Source organism: Drosophila navojoa, chromosome 4 (assembly GCF_054131105.1).
Source record: "Drosophila navojoa isolate 15081-1374.11 chromosome 4, UAZ_NAV_1.0, whole genome shotgun sequence".
Taxonomy (NCBI): domain Eukaryota; kingdom Metazoa; phylum Arthropoda; class Insecta; order Diptera; family Drosophilidae; genus Drosophila; species Drosophila navojoa.
Genome location: NC_142892.1, coordinates 25,203,831 through 25,228,599, shown reverse-complemented (window position 1 = coordinate 25,228,599; position 24,769 = coordinate 25,203,831). Strand labels below are relative to the sequence as shown.

Here is a 24,769-nt window from a genome sequence, read left to right as displayed (position 1 = left end):
CTTAGAAAGGAAGTTTTCATCTAGATGGTTCCGTCTATCAGGGCTTATGGGGTAAGCTGACTGCTTTTCGGCTCTAAAAAGTTTTTTAGCCCAATAACTTTGTGTTTGCGGTGTGGTCCAAAAAGTTGTCACGCAATTTTTTATCATTATATATTTACTTAAACAAGATATAACAAACACAGGCCTAAGCACACCCCATCGGCCTCACATGGGCGCTGCAAATATGTATTCGTCGCAGACGTACTTGGAGGGGCCCGCGGAATTGTTGAACAGTGTTGCTCACCTTGCAGTAAGCTGTAAAATTTGTTTTGGTTTTTGGCTTAGTGTCGCCAGATGGTTAGTTACCCTCAACCACACAATACACACACACTTATTGGCAAGTATACGCAAGTGCTGCCACCGCTGTTAGGTATTCCATACCTCTACTTGCTCCTGTGTGTGAGTGTGGAAATCACAGCCGCACAGATCACAGCAAAGCTGCTTAGAAGCATAAACAAAAACATTTGCAAAAAGTAAAATGCTGTTGTTTTTTTGTGTGCCATGTCGAAAAATATTTTACACCTTTACACAAGGGTACAATTTACGGAGACTTTTAACTACCACTCTGACGCAGTCCTTATCTGTGCGTCCAAAAGGGCAAACTCCGAAACACGAGCAACAAGGTAAACATTTTAGGTAATTAAGAAAAATTACCTCTTTAAAAAGAGAAATGTTTAAAATAAAAAATAAAAAGACAGACCCAAAGCGAAAACAAAAACAAAGGGACAACAGAAGCCATAAAGTAGCTTCAGTCAAATACAGGCAAGTCAAAGGGCGAACTCGTCCTGCCGGACAGGCCCAACAGCCATGGAAACCATGTTGCGAATTGACTGCTGGCCTGGGTTGAGCTGAGCTGCTCTGCTCACCCAAACTGAGCTCCATTACTGGCCGTCTCCAACCACGTTCTTGTGGCGTAGAGTTTAAACTTTGAATTAGCCGGAAAGCGGAAAGTGGAAAGCGTTGTTGGTTTGCTTTTAAAATGTTTTGCGGTGTACTCCATTTATCAAAAAAGATAGCTTGGAGTGCGCACCTTATCCAGCAACTGTCATTTGTCAGTCCCTTTCTTCGGATCGAGGAGGAGTATAGGCTAAATTTATAAAGTAGCTGCTTGCTTAGTCCTTTTACTCCTTAATTAAATGCGAATTTAATTCACAGCGCTCGGTGGGTATTGGATCTTTATTTATGTAAATAAATACCAAGTTACAGCTATACTGTGTTTGTTTATCAAAGCTGACTGGCTGCATAACAGTTTACTTACTTTTATTTTGTTAAAATTAAATTTGATTTAGTTTATTTATATGGAATGCTACATTAAATCAGTTTACGATATACAACAAGAAAGAAAGCTCTAGTCGAGACTGCTCGACTACGAGATCCCCTGAACCCTACAAGCAACTGATATTTCAATAATAATTAGCAAACACACACGCACACACACGCATACAAACAAACACACGCACACACATACACATACAAACAAACACACGAATATACACACAGTCACATATACAGACGATTGTGCTTGGGTTGCGCTGCAATGTTGACAATATTATGAGAACTTATTTGTTGAATAATTTAATTTCTAGACGTACGATCGTAATGAAACTTTCAGAACGTAATCATGATGTTTAAATGTATGTGTATACCGAAGCACAAGTCTCTAGTATTTGATATACGATGATTTTTACAAAGATGACGGTGAGGGGGTGGATTTAGGGGTGGGGGGTAAACTTTAATAAAAATCGAAATTGTATAAAATACATCTTTATATACATTTTAAATTTGGAGACTCTAGCTTGAAAGATGTAGGAGATATAATTTTTTAAGTGATCTTCGATAAGGTTTTTTATCGATAAAAAAGTATCGGAATGAGTTATCGTTTTTTAGTGATAAACTCGATATGCGCGTATATATACGGACATTTTTAAAAAAAGTTGAAGTCTCTAGCTCTTATATCTTCTGAAATCGACGCGTTCATACATACGGACGGACGGGCAGACAGACGGACAGGGCTAAATCGACTCAGCTCGTCGCCCTGATCAAGAATAGATATACTTTGTGGGGTCTGCCACGCCTCCTTCTGCCTGTTACATACATTTCAACAAAACCATTATACCCTGATTTCCCATTTTCAATGGGTTCAGGGTATAACCATTATACCCTGATTTCCCATTTTCAATGGGCTCAGGGTATAAAAATGATGTTTTTCTTTTTTTTATTTAAGAATACAGGACACATTATCCTTTTCTACTTAATCCTAGTCTTTTGTACAATGTACATTGATTTGATAGAAATTAAAATAAGTACGGGGGAGCTAATATTAGGTAAATAAAACTGAACTTGTTTCAATGCAGCTTACGGATGGGAACCGACTCCTATTCAATTGATTCATGAGATGTAAGAAGTCGATTAGCGAGAGCTTGTGAAGCATAGGCAGTTATTGAATCGAATAATTAGTTAACTTAAGGCAAACTTTTCTAAATAGAGCCCCGGTAGCGGTTACAGTTAATTTGTTCATATCGAGTCCTAATTACCAATTGGCCTTATTTCCCATTCCGAGACTCGCATTCGACTTGAATAAGAAAGAGGTTTATTTATGCTGGGAATGACGAATTTACAATTATGAAAATTATATTATGAAAATCAGATTACGACCTTAGCATGGTTAACGAATGCTACTACTGCCATTTGCGAACCCTACCGCTAATGTGATGACTACAAAGCCCGGAGGACTGAACCGTATAAGATGCCAACACTCATCCAGTTCCCCCGCGTGTCGCTGACGAGGATCCAAGACGTTTACCGCTCTTTTTAACGCGGTGTCCTTGTGCTAATAAAATCAAAACTGATTACCACATCTTCTTCAGCGGGCATGCTCCTCCGTACGACATACGGAATCGAAGCATGCATATCGTATAACTCAGATACCACGTTATACAATTTGCTGGGGAAAAGGGGAATGAGTCGTAACGCTGACTGCTCTGGCAGGGAAACGGGCAGATGAAGACAAGTAGATATCATCCGTGTAAAGCACGTATACGTACATGAGTGTATGAATGATGGGTTGGGTGATGTTGGTTTGGGTCTGACTTGGCTAGGATTGCTCTGAGTCTCTGTATCTGTGTCCGTGTCTACTTTTATGGGTGTGCACAACGGCTGCAATGGCGAAATAACAAGGAAGGCAAAGCAACAGCAGAAACAATTAATTGAGTGGCTCCTCGTACGTGTTGCTCTATGTCGGAGTGCAAGTGCGCCAGCCAGCGAAAGCAAAAGATAAAACGTTTTGCAATAGTGCTATAATTTAATCAAATTTGTCACGCTTGCAATTGAGCGACTCCCGGGAGTCAGAGTTACAGCCACAGGCACAGTCACAGGCGCAGAGACAGTCGCCGCCAGCATCGTTCCATTGTGGGGCACAGTAAAAGTGCGAGTACGTGAGGCAGTTGTCGCAAGGTTTTCGCCTGAGCAATTTATGAATGGGCGTTCAGTGTCTAAGTTCCAACTATGTCGGCGTCTCAGGTGTATCAGTCTGGCAAGCAGGTGACGCTCGCGCTCTGTGATGTAAATTCAATTTAAAATGCGTTTAGGGCTCATCAAATACCCTTTTCAATGGCAACGAGTGAGTCAGCCCACGAGGCTGGCTCGTTCCCATCCCCTTGCTCTAGCCGTTACTACCATGTCATGTACTAGCAAATGCCCAAGGCTATTGTTTTTGCATTGTTGTCGTCGGCATTGTCATTGGTCAGCGGGCGTTATTCGCATTGGGTTTTAGTGCTGCGAGTGTGTCACAAACCTCTGATGCCTTACAAGTGCCACTAACAATTGCCAGGGGCAAACAAACAATCTTCTAGCAGACACCCAAAGTCGAGGGGTGACACTGACGGCGTCGTTCGGGGTGGCTGATAGAACGTGGCGACAATAACTGGGTGGATGGATGGCGAAAGCTCAGCTAGCTTCAATGGCATTACTCCTTACCGGGCTCGGCAAAGCACATTTTATTGAAAAAATTTAAAATTTTCCGGATCCGCCCAATAGGAACTGAAGAAATCGGAAAATGAAAATATCATAGTAGTTGAAGAGCTAGAAAGCTAAAATTTGGAATATAGGTCTGCGTCGATCAATCAAGATCCCGAGCTATTGGGGGATATATCTACGCCCATTGGGGCCGTGGCAAATTGGATAAATATGTTCTAATACAGTTTATAAGCTAAAATTTCCCACGCGCTAATAGGGCGTGGAAATCGGATCTGAAGATATAGTGATTTTTAAAACTGTACGATGTTCTAGGCACTATTGATACTAGAGACCTGAAATTTGGTATATAGCTCAAATTGAGCACTTCAGTTGAAAAACTACGCATACAGGGGGCGTCGTAAACCGTAATTTTGTATATCCCCTTCAGTTTAAGGCTTAGAGGCTACAAATGTGGATAGCTTAGTTACTTGTAACCACCTCTATTGATGAACCTAAAATAATTCTTGAGTCTTTTTAGGGGCGTAGCATATCGAAAGATCTGATATTATACTCAATCTGCAATTCTGTTATGCACATATACATATACATATACATGCATCCAAACGCACGCATAAGGCTCTGCTAACTGTGCAGTAAGCAGCGACTGCGCTTGGGCTGCGCTGCAATATTATAAGAATTTACTTTACTTAAATTAGGCTGAACAAAAATAAATCAATCTATCGATTATTCTCAATAAACTAGAAATCAGATGAATTATCAAAAAAATGTGATAGAGTTGAGAGAGGCGACGAGCTGAGTCGATTTTAGTTTGTCTGTCTAAGAGCTAGAGACTTGAACTTTTTATACCCTTAACCCATTGAAATGGGAAATCAGGGTATAATGGTTTTGTTAAAAGTATGTAACAGGCAGAAGGAGGCGTGGCAGACCCCATAAAGTATATATATTCTTGATCAGGGTGACAAACTATGTAGATTTGGCCCTGTCCGTCTGTCTGTCCGTCCGTCTGTCCGTATGTATGAACGCGTCGATCTCATAAGCTAGAGAAATTTCAAATTTTTTTTAAATGTCCGTACATAGCGCGCGCATATTGAGTTTATCGCCTGTATATGCGTGTGTGTGTGTGTGCGTGTGTTTGTTTGTATGCGTGTGTGTGTCCGATTTATTATTGAAATATTAGTTGCTTGTAGGGTTCAGGGGATCTCGTAGTCGAGCAGTCTCGATTAGAGCTTTCTTACTTGTTTTTTCTTAGGTCCATGTATATCACGCGCATATCGAGTTTATCACTAAGAATCGACAACTACTCCCGATATTTGAGTATTGATTAAAATCCTTATCGAAAGCTAGTTGTTTCATTATATCTCCTACACCTATAGAGGTAGAGCTTCGAAATTTTCAATGTAGACCTATGTATATTTTATATAATTTCGGTTTTCGTTCTAATTTATCCCCCCCCCTCTGTACTCTGAATGTACATACATTTGAACATTATGATTAACTTCTGAAAGTTTCATTAGTATCGTACGTCTAGAAATTACATTATTCAACAAATAAATTCGTATTATATTGCCTACACTGCAGCGCAGTCGCTGCTTACTGCGCAGTTAGCAGAGCGCGCTCTAATACGTGCGTGTGTCTGTATGTGCTCCTAAAAGAAGTGCAGAGTGATTAGAATATCAGATTAGAGGGTAATAATTCATACAACTTGTTGTTGCCAAACGACAGGTTGATAAGATCGATTAAGCCGAGTACATCGCTGGATCACAAAATGGGAAGAGTAATATTATTAAGAAAATATTTTCTTTTTCTGTTTTACTTTTAGGCAATAATAGGAATAATGCTCAAGCTGTTCGTGTTGCCAGTAATAACGATATGTCTTTTATTATCGAGTGTTAACTCAGGTGTGCCAATTGGTAAGTGTGCTTAGTGTAATATAAAATGGGCGAATGGTCCAGTTATGTCAGTTTGCAATCAACTGTGGTCTAGGAACTGGTGGCCCATCGCTAATATTCGAAAGCAAAGACGCGCTGCTAACCTGCGTGGTCTCCGAAAACTCAGGCAACAACACAGTAATATGGAAGAAGGGTGACGAGATTTTAACGGCTGGTACGGTGCGTGTTACCAAGGACCAGCGTGTTAGGGTTTTACACGATGAAAGTGAGTATAAGTGAACTTAAATGTGACATAATCAATAAGCATCCTTATACACAGATCCCAGGGGAAGTAATCAGAATGTGGGTGGGGAGGTGTGGGTGTTGCTGATAAAGGGCCTCAAGGCAAATGATTCGGGTGCCTACATTTGCGAGTTAAACTCCGATCCCGTATTGCGTAGTATTCACATACTAAAAGGTAAGTTAGTCTGGGTTATAGCGCCACTCAGTTCATACTAATGGGAATTTAGTTAAGGAGCTGCCAACGGCAACAGGCCTGCAGGCCAATGCCTCAGATCCAGTGGCAGCTGAATCTACCGATGTATTTCTGTTGCCACCGCCCCTCAACGCGCAGGACAATCGCAGCTTTTGGCGCCCGGGTCAGTCTCCGCCGCAGCTGACTCATGATTTCACCGAGTGCTGTGAGCGTGCGAATGTCTCCTCTCAGTGCATGGGCTTCTGCAACCTGCACAACATCTTAGATGGCACCACAGGCATCGATCCCGAGGCCTGCGAGAGGGACTTTCCAAGCATTGTGAGGTGTATGGCCGACGGGCGTAACCACGTACCGTGCTGTGTGGAGAAGCAAATACCGGATCTGTGCCAAGATATGTGTCGTGGCGAATATACACCGTTCACCGACCAACTCAAGACCCGGGTTTCGTGCGTGCAGCACACCCTGACTGGGCTGCAGTGCATTCTCAAGGGTATTCAGCTGATACCCAGTACGCCTACGCGAGTCTCGATAGATAATGTGCGAGAAACAAGTGTTAACATAAGCTGGGCTCCACCGCAAAAGCTGGACGACCAAGTCTCCTACTATACTGTGAGCCTGATCGTCTTGCACAGCTTCGACGAAGATGAGCTGACTGGCGAGGCCAAGCACCAAGCGCAAAGCGCCTCCGCTACGGAGAAAACAATGTTGTACAATGTGACGGCCAATCAGACATTTCTCTCGCTCGACAAACTCACGCCTCTCACTATGTATGCTGTCATAGTGACGGCCGTCAACGAGTTCGGTGCGAGTTTGCCAAATGAGCGTCTGCGTTTCTTTACGCACACAAGCGCATCAGTGGTCGAGTCCCAGACGGGCACCCCGAACAAGCAGGTGATGCCCACTTTGCCCGACATACGCAGTTGCTGCGAGTCCAGTGGGATGACTCACCGCTTGTGCATGGATAAGATGTGCGATCCGCAGAAGACGGACTTGGCTACGCTGCCAGACCTAATGGTGTGTGCGCCGTGGTCGAACATCACCTTCAGTTGCTTGGCCAATAACATTGATCATACGCCCTGTTGCAGGGCCCGCGGCATACCGTCCGCATGTTTCCCGATATGTGCTGGAAAGCTGGCATCGCTTGACTTCAGCTTGTTTAAGTAAGTGACGAGAAAGTTGGTATCCCAATGGATTTATAGCCGTATTTTTCGGGACAGATGCCTGCGCTTTATGTCTGAGTATAGCAGCTGTCTCTATCAAGGCTATGGCGTGCTGGCCGATCCTCCCTCTAAGCTGCGCACAGTTGCTAAAACGGACAGCTTTGTCATTCTGGACTGGAATAACCCGAAGCGACTAGGTGACACTGTAAACACCTATCACGTTAAGTTCCGACGTCTCGGCGTTGGTGACGACTATTTGACTGTGGAAAAGGCACATATGATTGAGGCTACTCTCCAGACTGCATGACTAATTTAATTACCTTTGCAGCGTCAGCCGCCACTCATTCTTGAAGGCCTGGAGCCGGACATCTATTACGAGTTCTATGTGGTATCAATTAATGCGTACGGAAAAAGTGAGCCCTCCCCACGGCTTATCACCCGGACCCTCCCAGCCGAGCTGGCCACAGACCCTGTTGCCAAATACAACATGTCGACGTGCTGCAAAGCTTCAGGACTGCTGCCACAATGTGCCCCGCTTTGTTCGTACAACATACGGCTTTCAGACATTGAAAATCTCGGTCCGGCATGCCGTGCCCAAATTCGTGAGTAGCATCCAAGCCGCACATACACCCATACATTCACATGAATCTAGCAAACACTAATTAGTGTCAGTCCTGAAGCCTGATTAACAACTCTCAATTGGGTAATCTCTTTAGGCTTTCACTTTCAGTGACTTACATGAGCTCATTTGACTTATTTAGCCATTTTATTGTCTGATAGGTATAGATATAGATTATTCTTTAGTCGCATTTAACTACAAACTTGGAAAAACTGTTATAAGGTCCAACAAATATTTTAACAGGGATTATGTTTGGCTTCGGCTTACACTTCGAATTATAATTAATTTAAGCTAAAACTAAATGAAAGAGAGTTTTTTGCATATTTAGTTATTCCTATATACGCATATCTCCGTATAATAATTTTTATACTCACTCACGAAAGTGAAATTAGTGGTTATTGGTTTTGTAAAATGTCCGTCTGGCTGTCCGTTCGTTTGTCCGCATGAACGCAGTTCATTTCGGCGCTTTTGAAGCTAGAGACTTGGATCAGCCCATTAGGGGCGTGGCAAATCGGAGAATGCATTTTACGATATATCAGAAATCATGTTAGTTGAACAGCTAGAAAGCTGAAATTTGGAATGTTGATCCGCATCGACCACCCAAGATTACGTGCTATTTCGGATATATGTATCTACGTCCATTAGGGGCGTGGATACTTGGATACAGCTGTATCTTCTAGTCTTTAAGTTAGAACGTTGAAGGACGTGAGCTAATGTTATGATTCTATAAAGATTGATAAAAAAAATTATGTCTACGCCTTTTAGGTTCGTGGCATATCGAACCTAAAGATATAGTGATTTTAATACCCTGAACCCATTGAAAATGGGAAATCAGGGTATAATGGTTTTGTTAAAATGTATGTAACAGGCAGAAGGAGGCGTGGCAGAACCCACAAAGTATATATATTCTTGATCAGGGCGACGAGCTGAGTCGATTTAGCCCTGTCCGTCTGTCTGTACGTCCGTCTGTCTGTACGTCCGTCCGTCCGTCCGTATGTTTGAACGCGTCGATTTCAGAAGATACAAGAGCTAGAGACTTCAACTTTTTTTTTTTAAATGTCCGTATATATCACGCGGATATCGAGTTTATCACTAAAAAACGATAACTCATTCTGATACTTTTTTATCGATAAAAAACCTTATCGAAGATCACTAAAAAAATTTTATCTCCTACATCTTTCAAGCTAGAGTCTCCAAATTTGAAATGTATATTAAGACGCATGTCATACAATTTCGGTTTTTGTTAAAATTTACCTTCCACCCCCAAATCCACCCCCTCACCCTAATCTTTGTAAAAGTCGTATATCAAATACTAGAGACTTGTGCTTCGGTATACACATACATTTAAACAATATGAATACGTTCTGAAAGTTTCATTACGATCGTACGTCTAGAAATTAAATTATTCAACAAATAAATTCTCCTAATATTGCCAGCACTGCAGCGCAACCCAAGCGCAATCGCCTGTATATGTGAGTGTGTGTGTGTGTGCGTGTATTTGTTTGCATGAGTGCGTGTGTGGGTGCTAATTATTATTGAAATATCAGTTGCTTGTAGGGTTCAGGGGATCTCGTAGTTGAGCAGTCTTAAACAAAAATTTTCAACAAAACCATTATACCCTGATTTCCCATTTTCAATGGGTTCAGGGTATAAAAATGAATTCTCATAATATTGCCCACATTGCAGCGAAGCCCAAGCGCAGTCGCTGCTAACTGCGTAGTTAGCAGAGCGCGGGCTTATGCGTGCGTGCGGATGCATGTGTATGCATATGTACATAAAAGAAGTGCAGAATGATTAGAATATTAGATTGGAGGGTTCAGGGTATCTCGTAGTCGAACAGTCTCGACTAGAGTCTTCTTACTTGTTCATTCTAGAATTTTACATACATATTATTTATTAAATGCATATATCTTAATGAATTGGTAATGAATGAAATACCTGCTATTTAGGATTCGCGGTACTGTTAAATATTTTCATTAAACTGAAGCTCTGCATGGTGCATATTGACACAATATTGAACAGACATGAAGTGAATAAAATTTCCGATTAGTTGGCGAAATATGCTGACTCAGTTACTGCTCCATTGGTTGCTCAACTGAGACAAAGCGGCAAAAACTGTTGAGGTATCAAAAATGTTATTCAAGTATTTAAATTATTCAAATATCAAATTGATAATTCCGTTATGCTGTGTATGGCGTTATAATTACATTATGTCAAAGGCAAATACTGCAAGCTCATGCCGATACGTCCGTTATTAACTTCCATTGATTATTCGCAGCTCTACTGGCGCGCTGTGCAGCTGGCGGACGTGACCATAGCCCTTGCTGCAGTCGACGCAGCGTTATAAACGCATGCATGCCACTTTGCCGCGGCGTCATGCCACTGGCTCTGACCACGAAATCGACAACAGGAGCATCAGCAGCAGGAGCAGGAGCCGCAGCAGGAGCAGGTGCTACTGTGGGCAGCATGTCTTCGTCGACCGCTTCCACATGGGCGAGCAATATGCCTGACTGCTTGTCGTACGCTGGAAACATTTTACAATGCTTCGAGGAAGGTGAGTCAACATCCCTCGCAGCCGATACGTCTGTCATGCGTTGCTCAATGTGTTCCATATTAAGTATTTGATTTGATGCCTAGGCTTGGCAGACAAAACCAATATTGGTCAATTAAATTTGCGTTACAACTGGCTGTTTTCAGGCACAAATAACATACCAGGGCCGCCAGAAGATGTCCATGCAACAGTGATTACCAGCAGAAGCATAAGCATAGCCTGGACGCCGCCCGTGGACCCCGCCGCTACCCATCGCAGTGACACGGCAACTGGCGATGAGATTGAAGCTGCCACCAGCGCTGTGGCTGGCGATGTTGCATCAGCAGCAGACACCTCCCAGTCGCAACAACCGTCGCGCTCCTCTGCTGCGAGCGACGCTGCTGACGCTAACGATGCCAATGATGCCATTGAATTCGTAGTTCAATATGGCAGAGTCAATAACATGACCATCTACGAAACGGTTGCCAAATTAGAGAATGTGAGTACATAGTAGTTCAAGTTGATCAAACAAGTTTTACATTACGCCATGTTGTATTGCATGCTCTATATATTTACTTGGACCCCGTTATACTCTGTATTCAGTTCTTGAGGGTTTCAATACCCTTAATCCATTAAAATTGAGACATCAGGGGATAATAATTTTGTGAAAATAAAGTATATATTGTATATTCTCGATGAGGATGACGCGAGATGATTTCATGCCCGTTTATCGTAAAGATCTCCGGAAATACAAATGCATACGCCGTACGCATTATGAGTCCATAATATTTTTCCGATAGCTCATCCCACTTCTTTTCATTAATAATGGATAAATTAAGTTCGTTTTTAAGCTTCAATACTGTTAGAGCTAGAGTTTTCAGACTGACTGTGTAGATTAATGTGATGAATCCAAATATTTTTAAATATATATATTTTTATAGCCTGAACCCATTGGAAATGGGAAATCAGTGTATAATAGTTGTGTGAAAAGAATGTAACGGGCAGAAGGAATCATCGCAGAGTCCATAAAGTATTTATATTCTTGATCAGGACGACGAGCTGTGTCGATATAGCCCTGTCCGTCTGTCCGCCCCTCCGTCCGGCCGTCCGTATTAGTGCGTCGATCTCAGAAGTTATACGATGGGACTAGAAGTTATAAGATGGGAATACATATTCGTATATACCGTACGCAGTACGAGTTGATTACCATTTTTCAATAACTCATCAGATAACTTTTTTATCGAGAATAATCGAAAAATTGATTTTATTTTTTTTTGGGTTAATATTTTTCACAAAACCATTATACCCTGATTTCCCATTTTCAATGGGTTCAGTGTGTAATGATAATTATAATTAACTACTGGAGCTCATAAATAGTTTGATTCCAAATTTGGAAAATTTGGTTACGATCTTTGAATATTAATTACATTCCAAGAAAACAGAAGCAAACTTAAGACATTGTGAAATAGTAGGTTTAATATGGAAAGCTTGTGTTGCGCTTATTTGATCACTTTGCAATGTGTGTGTATACATAGCTAGACATTCACTGCCACGCGTTGGGGGACAGTGGGGCCCGAAGTTTTTCTGTGGTTCATAACTGTGGATATGGATAGGGCACGTGACCATAAACTATTCAAAATAGCTCCCACCCAAAACTGGCAAGCACACAATGGAGCCAGAGTTGGCAAATGTACATATAAATTGCCATTGGCATTGTTGCAACTATTGACTATTGTTGTCACACATCAAAGCTCAGCGGCAGTGCCACCTGCAGCATCAGCCGTGGCCATCAACAGAGTTATTGGCCCCAAAAAACGGCGAATGCTAAAAAATACAAAAACAATGTGCAAATGTTTGTCGCGTGTTTATGTTGTTCTTGTTGATGCGCGCAAAATGTTTTCAATGTGGGCAGGCCCCAGTGGCGGCCTGTCGACGGCAACCTGCCCATAATGCCAGCATCCAGCATCCAGCACCCAACACCCAGCCACAGACATCAGCTGAATCGATATTGGGGAAGCCATTTAGAGAGTGCAGCTGCTGTCAGCATTATTCGCTGCCAATGTTCGGAGCGAATACCCTTGCATTATAATTTTACTATTAAATGCGCCACAGTCTGATCCCATCGATATATTTCCTATAATAAGTTGCATTAATTAATGCATTAATTCGTATATGCAACTACTTGCATAACCTTCTGCTTAATGAAAGATCTTCAAAATTATTTCATATTATAATGTACTTATATATTGTTTTGTTTCCTTAGTAACTTATACTTAAATATCAATCTAAGTCACATGACTGAAAGGGTATTTAGTCTTCGAGGTGCCGAAGATAAGCATTTTATCTTGTTTTGCCTTCAGTTCAAAATTCATTCGCCTGTTCACTTTGGTTTTGTTAGCTTGGTCGAAAGAGCGGAGCTGCTGGAGCTTAGCATCTTTTTTTTACCCTGACCGCCTGGTGTCAATTGGTTTAAATGCACCCCATGCATCGGGCTCAGACTTTTTATACCCTGAGCCCATTGAAAATGGGAAATCAGGGTATAATGGTTTTGTTGAAATGTATGTAACAGGCAGAAGGAGGCGTGGCAGACCCCACAAAGTATATATATTCTTGATCAGGGCGACAAGCTGAGTCGATTTGGCCCTGTCCGTCTGTCTGTCCGTCCGTCCGTCCGTATGTATGAACGCGTCGATCTCAGAAGATATAAGAGCTAGAGACTTAAAACTTTTTTTTTAAATGTCCGTATATAGCGCGCACATATCGAGTTTATCACTAAAAAACAATAACTCATTTCGATACTTTTTTATCGATAAAAAACTTTATCGAAGGTGACTTAAAAAATTATATCTCCTATATCTTTCAAGCTAGATTCTCCAAATTTAAAATGTATATAAAGATGTATTTTATACAATTTCCACCCCTAAATCCACCCCCTCACCCTAATCTTTGTAAAAGTCGTATATCAAATAGTAGAGACTTGTGCTTCGGTATACACATACATTTAAACATTATGATTACGTTCTGAAAGTTTACGATTCGTACGTCTAGAAATTAATTTATTCAACAAATAAGTTCTCATAATATTGCCACACTGCAGCGCAACCCAAGCGCAATCGCCTATATATGTGAGTGTGTGCGCGTGTGTTTGTTTGTATGCGTGTGTGTGTGTGTGTGCGTGTGTGTTTGCTAATTATTATTGAAATATAAGTTACTTGTAGGGTTCAGGGGATCTCGTAGTCGAGCAGTCTCGACTAAAGCTTTCTTTCTTGTTATATATATATTTTTCATTATATGTATATGTATATAAATATAAATTAAGCAGGAGATGCAGCTTTGTTCTGAAATACATATATATGTAAGTATATATATGTCCGTACATATATAATGTAAGTCCGTTGCTGAATCTCAAACTCTTCGAAAGGTCAAGAGTATTTCTGACTCCGGGGGCAGTCATGTGGCCTCGGCTATCCCCACAATAAATTTATTTGTTTTAGATGTGGCTGAGATATTGTTAATCATAATAAACTTGTATCGAAATATGAGGTCATCAGTAGCTGTAGTCATAAATGCGAATATTATTATTAAGATATTCTTGATAAACACAAGCTGATAGATACAGAATATTTTTACTTTATGTGGAGGGAATAGTAATTGAAGAACTACGTAGGGCAGCTGACTCTTGGTGAAATACATATGTCTTTAACATGTCTACATATGTCTCCATGAAGTGGGATCGTAGTCTTTATAGCTCTAATTTTTCGAGAAGCTTTAGGTGCTAAATGGACATTTCTAAAATGAAATAAAAGGAGCGAGTTATCCGAGCTTGGACAGCTTAGTGGGTGGGTGGGCTTTATGCCGCTGTCGACAAAGTGTCGGTTTGTTTGTTGTTAGCAGAAGCACCCTAAATGATGACCATCAAACTTTTTAGTGTGCTGGAATAAGGAGGAATATAAAATGGCTACCCTGTCTACAGTTTACCAATTAAAATACATTTAAATTCCTATGTAGTTACGCACTGGCACTGGCAGAGCACATGGCAGATGGAGCGTGGATGGCGAATTTCAAACTTGTGTCTTTGGAGCTGTGGAAAATGAACACCTTGGGACGTATTTTTACGACCAAAAGTTATCTGGCCTCCGTGTTAGTGGAGCAATGGTTTTTGCATATTTATTTGCCATATCGCTTGGTAACTGCTGCTTGGAATAGAATCTTCCCGGGTGCTGTAGCTTACTCTTTAGCTAATAGCTCACGTACTTGCGTGCACATTAATTATTCATTGGGGCATCGCTCCTAATGACAACCACTTAGGAGGTTTTTTTTGTGGGCTTTCGCAATCAACGCTCAAAAGAGTTACTTGGTGCAGCCATTTAATTGGGCGAACTCAAACTGCAATAATCAAATGCAATAACCAGAGTAGCAGAGTTTGAAATATAGTATAAGTAAAGTTTTTAGGCCCACTTACTAAAATTAAAATGTCAATGTCTCGCACGAGCGGAGCAAACGTTGACTAGATCTCATAAATGTGTGCAAAATCTTGCAAAATATTAAAAGCGATATTAAAATTTAATGCTTATTTTCATGTACAAAAAGTCAGTGCTGATATATAACAATATTTATTTATCATCAGTATGATCAAATTGAGTAAAAGTGCAGAGAAAAAAGTCTACATTGCTACCTTGATTTGGTAAGGGATATAACAATCGATAAACGTTAACGCGGCAGCCGCGAAGCCGATTAGCCAATTATTTTGAACGTGGGCCGAATAACAGTGCTGAATATATAAAGTGCTGTAAATATAACATGCATGCATGCGAGCGAAATACAGCTGTCAATTTTTGGCGATAGTTTTTGAAACAATCTGATGCCAAATGCGGATGGCAATGGCAGTGCCATCGTTACGCGCTGTCAGCTTCGTTGGTGTTGGCTGGCGGTGTCATTTTGTGGCTAAATACCGCAAATCGCGCTACTTTGCAGCAATTTCGAAAACGGCTAAACACGACAATGTGGCTTTCAGCTAGCTGATGCCCAGCCAGAGCCACAGCCGCAGCCGCTACAGCTATAGTCGCAGATGTAGTCGCAGGTGCCACTGCATGGCAGCTACGATGCACTGACAAATTATTTGCATTTCACGAATTTCGATTGTCATTCTATGTTGCTACATTAACTATGTGCACAGCCCTATATATAGATAGAGGATTTTATTTATAGCTTATATGGTGTATCAGTATAGAGTATTTTCTACTCGAGCAATCTCGGCGTGCAGACGACATTCCATTTACGTAATTTTACTCTCAGGAATTGACGACGAACGAGACTAGCATAGATCTGACCAACTTGGAAGAAAATGCCTTATACCGCATTATGGTTGTGGCGCGTGGAAAATTCGGCACATCGCTGCCGGCATCGATGCTGCTTGTAAATACGAGTGCTGCTGGCGAAAAAGGTAAGTGGCTGTGATCGGTGTGATCGTTGTGATCTGTGTGTCAATGTCGACAGATTTGCTAGCCTAAACCGGTTGACTATTGAGTCACTGGATATGGCATATGGGTTATTGCATATTGAATTTACTGCATGGACTTGTGTCTTTGTAGCCCTGTATCCAAACGATACGTGGGGCGCACCGTCTCCGCCTCACTCGCTGACAGTGCTTACCCATAGCGCGACCTGGATGCAGATAGCCTGGCAGCCGTCTGAGTACTCGCATCCGCACGAACGGATCACATACAGGTGAGCTAGAGTCGTGGCAAAGCTGTTGACCAGGAGTATATGCCTTGTGTGTTACTAACCAGACTATTACAGAGTCTACCATAAGACAACGAACTCTGCTGAATTTACCAGAATCGAGACGAAGTTGGCCTGGTTGCGAATAACGAATCTAAAGCCCAGTTCTCAGCATGTGCTCTACGTAGAGGCGGTAGGCGAGCGAGCTACCTCGCTGCCTTCAGAGACCCTTGTGGCGTGGACAGATCCGGCCCTGCCTGCCTTTGTGGATGTAATTCCCGCTTCTTGCTTTGCATATCCTGAAGAGAGCAAAATGAATAAATGTGTTTTTTGCTTTAGCCCCCAACTGTACATCCGGCGGACAATATACCCGAGGGCGGATCAATGACAATTCTGTGCCTAGCTCTGGGCAACCCAGCCCCCACCATATCCCTGTACGTCGGGGGGCACCTAGTGCGACAGGACACTTCCCGGCATATGGTGACTGTCATTCACAATGTTTCCGCGGACATGGAGCACGTTTCATGTTACGCGGACAACGGTTACGGTGTGCCTATGCAAGCCACGCGTCGCGTCAATATTTGCTGTAAGTTATCGAAATCTATCGAAATTGATTAATCTATAATTGAGGTTGGCCCCTTCCACAGATCCGCCCAAGATACAGGCGGCTGGCATCACTGTCGCCTCTATTGGTGATGAGGTAGAGCTGCGCTGCACGGTGGACTCAAAGCCCACGCCTAAGACCATCTTCTGGCGCGATCACGACGGCCGTGTGCCCGTGCCACAGGGAGGAAACTACTTCGTGTCCGTCACGAATGTGTCAACCATTTATACGATGGCACTTCGCATCAGCAAGCTGCAAGCGAACGACGTGGGCGACTACTTCTGCCATGCAGAAAATCCGTTTGGCTCTTCCACTACACCGGTGTCGGTGCGTATACGCAACACGCCCAACCTGCATCGGAACGTGTCGCAGTGCTGTGCCGCACAAAACGTGTCGGTGGCCTGTCGGGATGCCTGCACCTACTACGTGGACTTTGATACCATAGCCAACCGGCCCGAATGCATCGTCGACTTTGACAAGCTGATGAAGTGCGCTGCCGATGGGTCGGATCACAGATCTTGTTGCGCAGATGAGCAGGTGCCACGCAAGTGCTTGAACTGGTGTCGCGGAGAGTCGGTGCGCTCCAAGGAGATCTGCAGCCTGCAGTACTCGAGGACCATCATTGGGTGCTTTGAGAAGAATCGGGACCGCCTCCCGGGACCCCCAGAGAACATTGTAGTCAGCGTGCTGTCAGACAACGCGGTGAACATTAAGTAAGTGGCTTCGGAGCGCGCAAGTGGCAAATTTCTTCATTTCATTAGGACCTATCAAGCTAAATATCTTAACAATGTCCGGCCAGAAGACCGAAAATACTTTTTCATTGCTTTAGCCGGAACTGAACTCATCCATTTTGCTCACCAGCCAATACATTCATTACACTCATGCCCCATCTGGCGTCTGTGTGTGCGAAAAGTCGCAAGTCCATGCGTAGATGCTGCTGCTGTCTGCACTAATAGACCGCAAAATCCATTAAAGCTGAGATTTTTATCTCACTTTAATACACTTAGTCAACGTCAAAGGTTTCGCACACAGTCTGGAACCGCTGCGTGAGCACAGCGCCTTTTGGGTGGTGGGCAATGTGTGGGCAATGGGTTCTGGTCGAGATGCCAGTCCGCATTAAATTTATTAAAATTCCAGTCAAGTTTTGCGGCTGCAACAATATTACTACTACTCATAATATGGCGCCATGCACACGGTCTGAAAACTATTTCATTACAGATGGGATGCTCCAACAAAGAATCCAAATGCCGTCGACGGCTATAGAATATATTACCATGAGGCCGCCGTGCTGCCGCCATCTTCGATGGAGCCTGCCCTGGATACAGTGGCCTCCATGAATAATGCAACAAGTATAGGCAACAGCAATGGCAACAACAACAACTACAATAACATGGCCATAGCAGGCGCCGTGGAAATTCAACGCATCGATGTAAAGGACACAACAATAAGCATTAATGGTCTGAAGAAGGACGTGCTCTATGAGCTGGTGGTAAAAGCTGGCAATATATACGGTGGGTGAATCGACGGCTTGCCGTGTGCCGTTTGCCTAGGCTTAATTCGCAGACTTGTTTCCCCAGGTGCCAGTGTACTCACCGATCCGATTAGGTTCACCCTGGGTGAACAGCAGGTGACCTCCGCGACCAGCAGCTACTCGAGCGCCGTGGGCACCATAAGCGGCATCGTAGCGAGCATTTTGGCCGTCCTCTTGGCGGTGGCCGCCATTGTGTTCTATCGGCGACATCGCTGTCACCATGGGAAGGCAGTCAACGGCAATGTTGCCTTCGAGAATCCCACGTACACACGTGGACTGGAGCAGGTGCAGGTGTGTATAAAGCCTATTAACTATACCTGTAATCTTTTCATAAGCCAGCCGCAATGACTGTAAATCGGAGTGTTGCATATACTTATTTGTATTCCTGTTATAACGACAACGTGTATCTTCCTCCTTTTGTTGTTTTCAATTGAAATGAACTCACGCACACACACACATATACACGCTCGCTAAAGTTGCCAACAGTGACATCGGCCATCACAACAACACAGAATGGAAACAATCACACGCATGGCAGCAACATCAACAGTAACAGCAACAGCAACAGCAGCAGCAACAGCAACAGCAATGGCAACGGCAGCAGCAGCGGTGTCGGCGCACACACTGGCAGCAACAGCAACAGCAACGACCATAATCACAATAGCAATGCAGCCACAATGACGACATTCACATCCACAGTCACGACGCTTGATACGGGGAGCATAGTGAATGGGAACAGACATCAGCAGCAGCAGCTGCGAAACGGCCGCGGTGTTACAGATGCGGCCCATCATTTTCACAACCCGCTTAGTAATACGCAGTGCAATGAAGTGAATCCCTCAATTTACGAAGAGCTCAAACTTGGGCAAGAAGGTGCCGGATTTAAGAAACTTGTGCCATAAATGACACAACACACTCATACGCACACGCACACTCACACTCACACCCAAATGAGACGCGCCTACAAGAACCGAAACTGAAATACCCACATCTCAAGTTTAGCTAGTTAACTTACATATATACATACATATTATGTATGTGTGTACGCGTGTACATATGTAGCTACTTATGTAGGCCCGTGTAAACAGCGCGAAGCGCGACCCCAGCACAAACACACAAATACGCACATTCCTTATAGATAGAAACACCCACACATCCACAACACACAACCAACCACCCACTCACACAACACACACGCACATACTTGTACACGCTGGCAACCTTTCAGTATGCACTGCGAAAGATAAATGGGTATTATTAAAAACAAAATGTTTTCTAAGATTTGGTTAGTGTAAAGTAATAATAAATTTGTAGTATGTAACTGTGATTGAAAATGATGTAAAATAAATGTAATTGGTAACCGAACTGCTACACTTTTGTAGGCTATTAACTGTTTTCCTTTAATAACCAAATATTGCTAGGCGAAACCCATTTTTGGTACCAACTTGGTTCCATGTAATTTAAAGCAGCAAGTAATTTTGTATGGTAAAAGTATTCTACTACACTCTACAAAACTGTCTGATTAGGCCATAAATATGTATTTATATATGTATGTATATGTAAATGTGTGCTTCACCTAGCATCCTGTGCTTAGTTATACAAATATTTAACTAAGATACATATATGATATGCTCTAAGGCGCTATGATTCTAAATAGATATGTATCAGGCATTCGCCGTCATATAAAAGCTGTTAAGTGTTACGAGCGAATCCGACGGAGATTATCACAATTGAGTTATGCATAAACTGCTGGCATTACACTGGATCTAGCCACCCTTATCTCTATACTCGCACAAGTGAGCTGATAGCTCCGCTAGAAAGGGAGTTCATCCATATTCACATCTGCATCCTTGGCGTGTGAAGTTTTATATTTTTTGTATACTATCCTTGTCTCCAATAAACTACCATTCAGCTGAAGCTGCCTTGGCCGTTGCTCTTTGCGTCTTCAAATGCTGATTTCTGCTCTTTGCTTTTTGCTTGGCTATGCTTTCACACTTCCGTTTCACCTCCAGAATGCTTATACTTGACAAAAGCTCTGCACAAATGTTGTTTGAATTATGCAACACATTTAAGTGCCGGTGATGGTATTCTTATATCTCTCTCATTCAAAAAGAGGATATGGCTCCTACACACGCGGCAGTTGAAGTACTACCGTATGCATTTACAGCCTGAACCAATCCGGGAAACCATAAGGGCTGTGACTTTTTATACCCTGAACCCAATGAAAATGGGAAATCAGGGTATAATGGTTTGGTTAAAATGTATGTAACAGGCAGAAGGAGGCGTGGCAGACCCTACAAAGTATATATATTCTTGAACAGTCTGTCTGTCTGTCTGTTCGTCCGCCCGTCTGTCCGTATGTTTGAATGAGTCGATTTCAGAAGATATAAGAGCTAGGGACTTCAAATTAAACAAGAAAGAAAGCTCTAGTCGAGACTGCTCGACTACGAGATCCCCTGAACCCTACAAGCAACTGATATTCCAATAAGAATTAGCAAACACACACGCACACGCACACACACACACACACATACAAACAAACACACGCACACACACGCATACAAACAAACACACGCATATACACACACTCGCATATACAGGCGATTGCGCTTGGGTTGCATTGCAATGTTGGCAATATAATGAAAACTTATTTGTTGAATAATTTAATTTCTAGACGTACGATCGTAATGAAACTTTCAGAACGTAATCATAATGTTAAAATGTATGTGTATACCGAAGCACAAGTCTCTAGTATTTGATATACGACTTTTACAAAGATGAGGGTGAGGGGGTGGATTTAGGGGTGGGGGGTAAATTTTAACAAAAACCGAAATTGTATAAAATTCATCTTAATATACATTTTAAATTTGGAGACTCTAGCTTGAAAGATGTAGGAGATATAATTATTTAAGTGATCTTCGATAAGGTTTTTTATCGATAAAAAAATATCGGAATTAGTTATCGTTTTTTAGTGATAAACTCGATCTGCGCGTGATATATACGGACATTTTAAAAAAAAGTTGAAGACTCTAGTTCTTATATCTTCTGAAATCGACGCGTTCATACATACGGACGGACGGACGGACAGACAGACGGACAGGGCCAAATCGACTCAGCTTGTCGTCCTGATCAAGAATATATATACTTTGTGGGGTCTGCCACGCCTCCTTCTGCCTGTTACATACATTTCAACAAAACCATTATACCCTGATTTCCCATTTTCAATGGGTTCAGGGTATAAAAAAAAATGTCCGTACATAGCGCGCGCATATCGAGTTTATCACTAAAAATCGAAGTATATATTAAGACGCATTTTATAGAATTAACATTTTTGTTAATTTTTCACCCTCCACCTTTATAAACACCCCCTCCCCATTATATTTGTAAATACTAGAAAAATACTAGAGACTTGTGCTTGGGAATATACATAAATTTGAACATTATGATAACGTTCTAAAAGTTTCATTTAAGATTGTACGTCTAGAAATTAAGAGGCACCACGCTCGCTATGACGAGCGCCGCCACATCAGAGACTGTGTTCTGAATGCGCAGCAGACTCTGATTGCGCACAGTCTGTAGGTCGCGCAAATGCCCCGGCTGTAGCTCGGATTTGCAATCGCCCTTGCCTATATTTGGGCAGCGTAGAGAATGACGGACCTTATGACGGAGACGCCGTTGCTGTTTTGGTCCCCACGTGTTAAGCATAATTCTAGAGAGAGATCTACAAGAATCAGCTGCCTTTTTATGCACATATTCTAAGTGCTCACGGAAAGTTAATCTTGTGTCTGTCATGACACCAAGATACTCTATCGCCCTCCTTGACGCAATGGTGACGCTGCCGATCTTTATATTGGCAGTTTCCACTCTTTTGCGACTGCTGGCTAGGACGGCTTTGGTTTTGTGTGCCGCTAGCTCGAGCCCAGCTCCAGTCAACCAGCTTCGTATGCGATTGATACTTACACTGGACATATCCTCAGTATCTTTAAGCTCCTTGCCTATGGCGACGACAGCTACATAGGAGAGGCCCCAGCACTGAGCCTTGGGGTACTCCAGCTGACACTGTATGAGTTTGGGGACCCTCACTCGTATTGTATACCAGTGTTCTGAAGTAACTCTTTATTGTTTCTTTAAGATATTTAGGGATATTATATTGTGACAGCGCATTCAGTATCATATCCCAACTAGCTGTATTGAAGGCATTCTTTACGTCCAGGGTCGCAATAATGCAGTATTGCTTCGTCCCATGCTTCCATCTTGTGCCATGAATGGCGGAGGTGGCCAGACCAACAACTTTGTTTAGCGCATCCGTTGTTGACCGGGCCTTCCGGAATCCAAATTGATTTGGTGACAGGCCTCCGGCGCTAGTAATCGCAGTCTCCAGTCTGGAGCAGATCAATTTCTCAAACACCTTTCCCATGGTGTCTAAGAGGCAGATCGGTCTGTATGAGGATGGCTCATCTGGTGGTTTGCCAGCCTTGGGTAGCAACACCAGGTTCTGGGCTTTCCATTTTGCCGGGAACCTCTCTTGTATTAAACATTCGTTGAATAATTCAGCGAACGTATTAGGGTGCAAGGCGAGGGCTAGCTTTAGCGCACGATTTGGGATCCCGTCCGGCCCTGGAGCAGTGTTGGTTCTAAGACCCCGGAGAGTTAATATAATTTCTTCCTCTGTGACTAAAACAATTTCAGTGCTCATTGAGCCCTGATAAGCAGACTCGGACCGAGGGGCGTGAATGGAGCTTAAACTTTCTGGAAAGAGCGTTTCCACAATCGTTTTAAGCTCCAGACGATCCGTAGGCTGCACTTGTCTACCTACGTATAGTCTTTTAACTACTATCTTATATGTCCTGCCCCAAGGGTCAGATTCGGCTGAGTCACACAACTCTAAAAAGCATTCTCTCTTACTTGTCCGAATGGCCTTCTTCAACTCTTTTCTAGCTGCCTGGTAAGCGAATTGTTTCTCAGCAAACGTAGACTTACCGCGAGCCCGTTGGTAGCTTCTTCTCGCCTGGATGCATTTGCGTCGAATGTCACCTATTTGTGCATTCCACCAATACATAGGCTCCTGTTGTCGCGTGAACTGTTTGCGACGTAACATGCTCCTATTGAATTTGGGCTACCATTTGGCATGCTCTGGCCTCAGCATTACCAATTGTGCCCAGAGACTGAATAACCTCTGAAAAGACCGCGGGGTCGAAAGTATCCAGCCGATACGATTCTCTCCATAAGGTTGACGCCCTGGCAGGTGCCTCGCCTATTGTGAACAGAAGTGCCGTATGATCGCTGCCCGTATAGCTATCGCAGTGGCTCCATGTTGCTTCCCGAAAGAGGGATGACGTGACAAAAGTAATGTCAATTACAGATCCGTATCCAGCCAGACTGAAGGTGAACTCGTGTCCAGTGTTGAGCAGTGCAACATCAAGTGTTACGAAGATCTCCAGTGGGATACGGCCTCTGGCATTTGCTGTGTGGCTGCCCCATTCTAACGCCCATGCCTTAAAATCTCCTGCTATAATGGCTTTCCGACCCCTAGCATCCTCGGCAAGCTCGTCTAGCACCGTTGCGAATTCACTGAGCTGCATGCTGGGAGCCAGGTAGCAACTGTACAGCCATAAGTTACCATATCGGCCACGTACGAACCCATTGAATGACTTAACACCCGAAAGTACATTCGCTGAGTTGCCACATACCCACAACACAGCTTTGCCATTTGCGCCTGTTGCCCATGTTCTATGGCAGGCCGACCTACGGTGATGAGGCTCACTAAAAAAGGCTACGTCTATACGTTTTCCTCTTATTGTCTGCTCAAGTAGATCTTGGGCAGCAACACAGTGATTTAAGTTAAGCTGATACTTTTACTCTTGTATATAAATCGAGGGAAAGATCACATATATATACTTTGTGGGGTCAGCCACACCGCCTTCTGCCTGTTACATACATTTCAACAAAACCATTATACCCTGATTTCCCATTTTTCGGGTTCAGGGTATAAAAATCTTGACGGCTTCAGTAGTACCTTCCGAATTGTGCCGCCGTCATAGTTGTATTGGAAAACTCTAGGTACCGAATATCCGTATCCGTTATTATAAGCTAATACATTTTCATTGCACAAACCAGAATTACCCCTCGCTTTTCGTGAGCCTGCATGTTTAGTGTACACCTGTATATTACATCATTTACGTAGAAAGAGCTTAACAAAAATATTGTTTGATTGTTCCACAAAAAA

The 24,769-nt window shown here is 42.9% G+C and overlaps 1 protein-coding gene across 1 annotated transcript in view; it reads left to right on the top strand.

Annotated features, from left to right (window-relative positions):
• The window catches only part of LOC108650542 (Ig-like and fibronectin type-III domain-containing protein 2), a 43,310-nt gene extending 23,402 nt beyond the window's left edge, over positions 1–19,908 (top strand). Inside the window, exons 2-17 of the mRNA XM_089260435.1 lie at positions 5,834–5,924; positions 5,998–6,168; positions 6,223–6,360; positions 6,413–7,538; positions 7,596–7,809; positions 7,867–8,140; positions 10,436–10,711; positions 10,855–11,186; positions 15,983–16,130; positions 16,279–16,414; positions 16,487–16,679; positions 16,748–16,994; positions 17,056–17,725; positions 18,231–18,523; positions 18,590–18,834; positions 19,020–19,908. Coding sequence (XP_089116561.1) covers positions 5,849–5,924; positions 5,998–6,168; positions 6,223–6,360; positions 6,413–7,538; positions 7,596–7,809; positions 7,867–8,140; positions 10,436–10,711; positions 10,855–11,186; positions 15,983–16,130; positions 16,279–16,414; positions 16,487–16,679; positions 16,748–16,994; positions 17,056–17,725; positions 18,231–18,523; positions 18,590–18,834; positions 19,020–19,445 — 4,965 coding nt within the window. The 5' untranslated portion in view covers positions 5,834–5,848 and the 3' untranslated portion in view covers positions 19,446–19,908. The remainder of the gene's footprint in view (positions 1–5,833; positions 5,925–5,997; positions 6,169–6,222; positions 6,361–6,412; positions 7,539–7,595; positions 7,810–7,866; positions 8,141–10,435; positions 10,712–10,854; positions 11,187–15,982; positions 16,131–16,278; positions 16,415–16,486; positions 16,680–16,747; positions 16,995–17,055; positions 17,726–18,230; positions 18,524–18,589; positions 18,835–19,019) is intronic.
• The last annotated feature ends 4,861 nt before the right edge of the window (positions 19,909–24,769 follow it).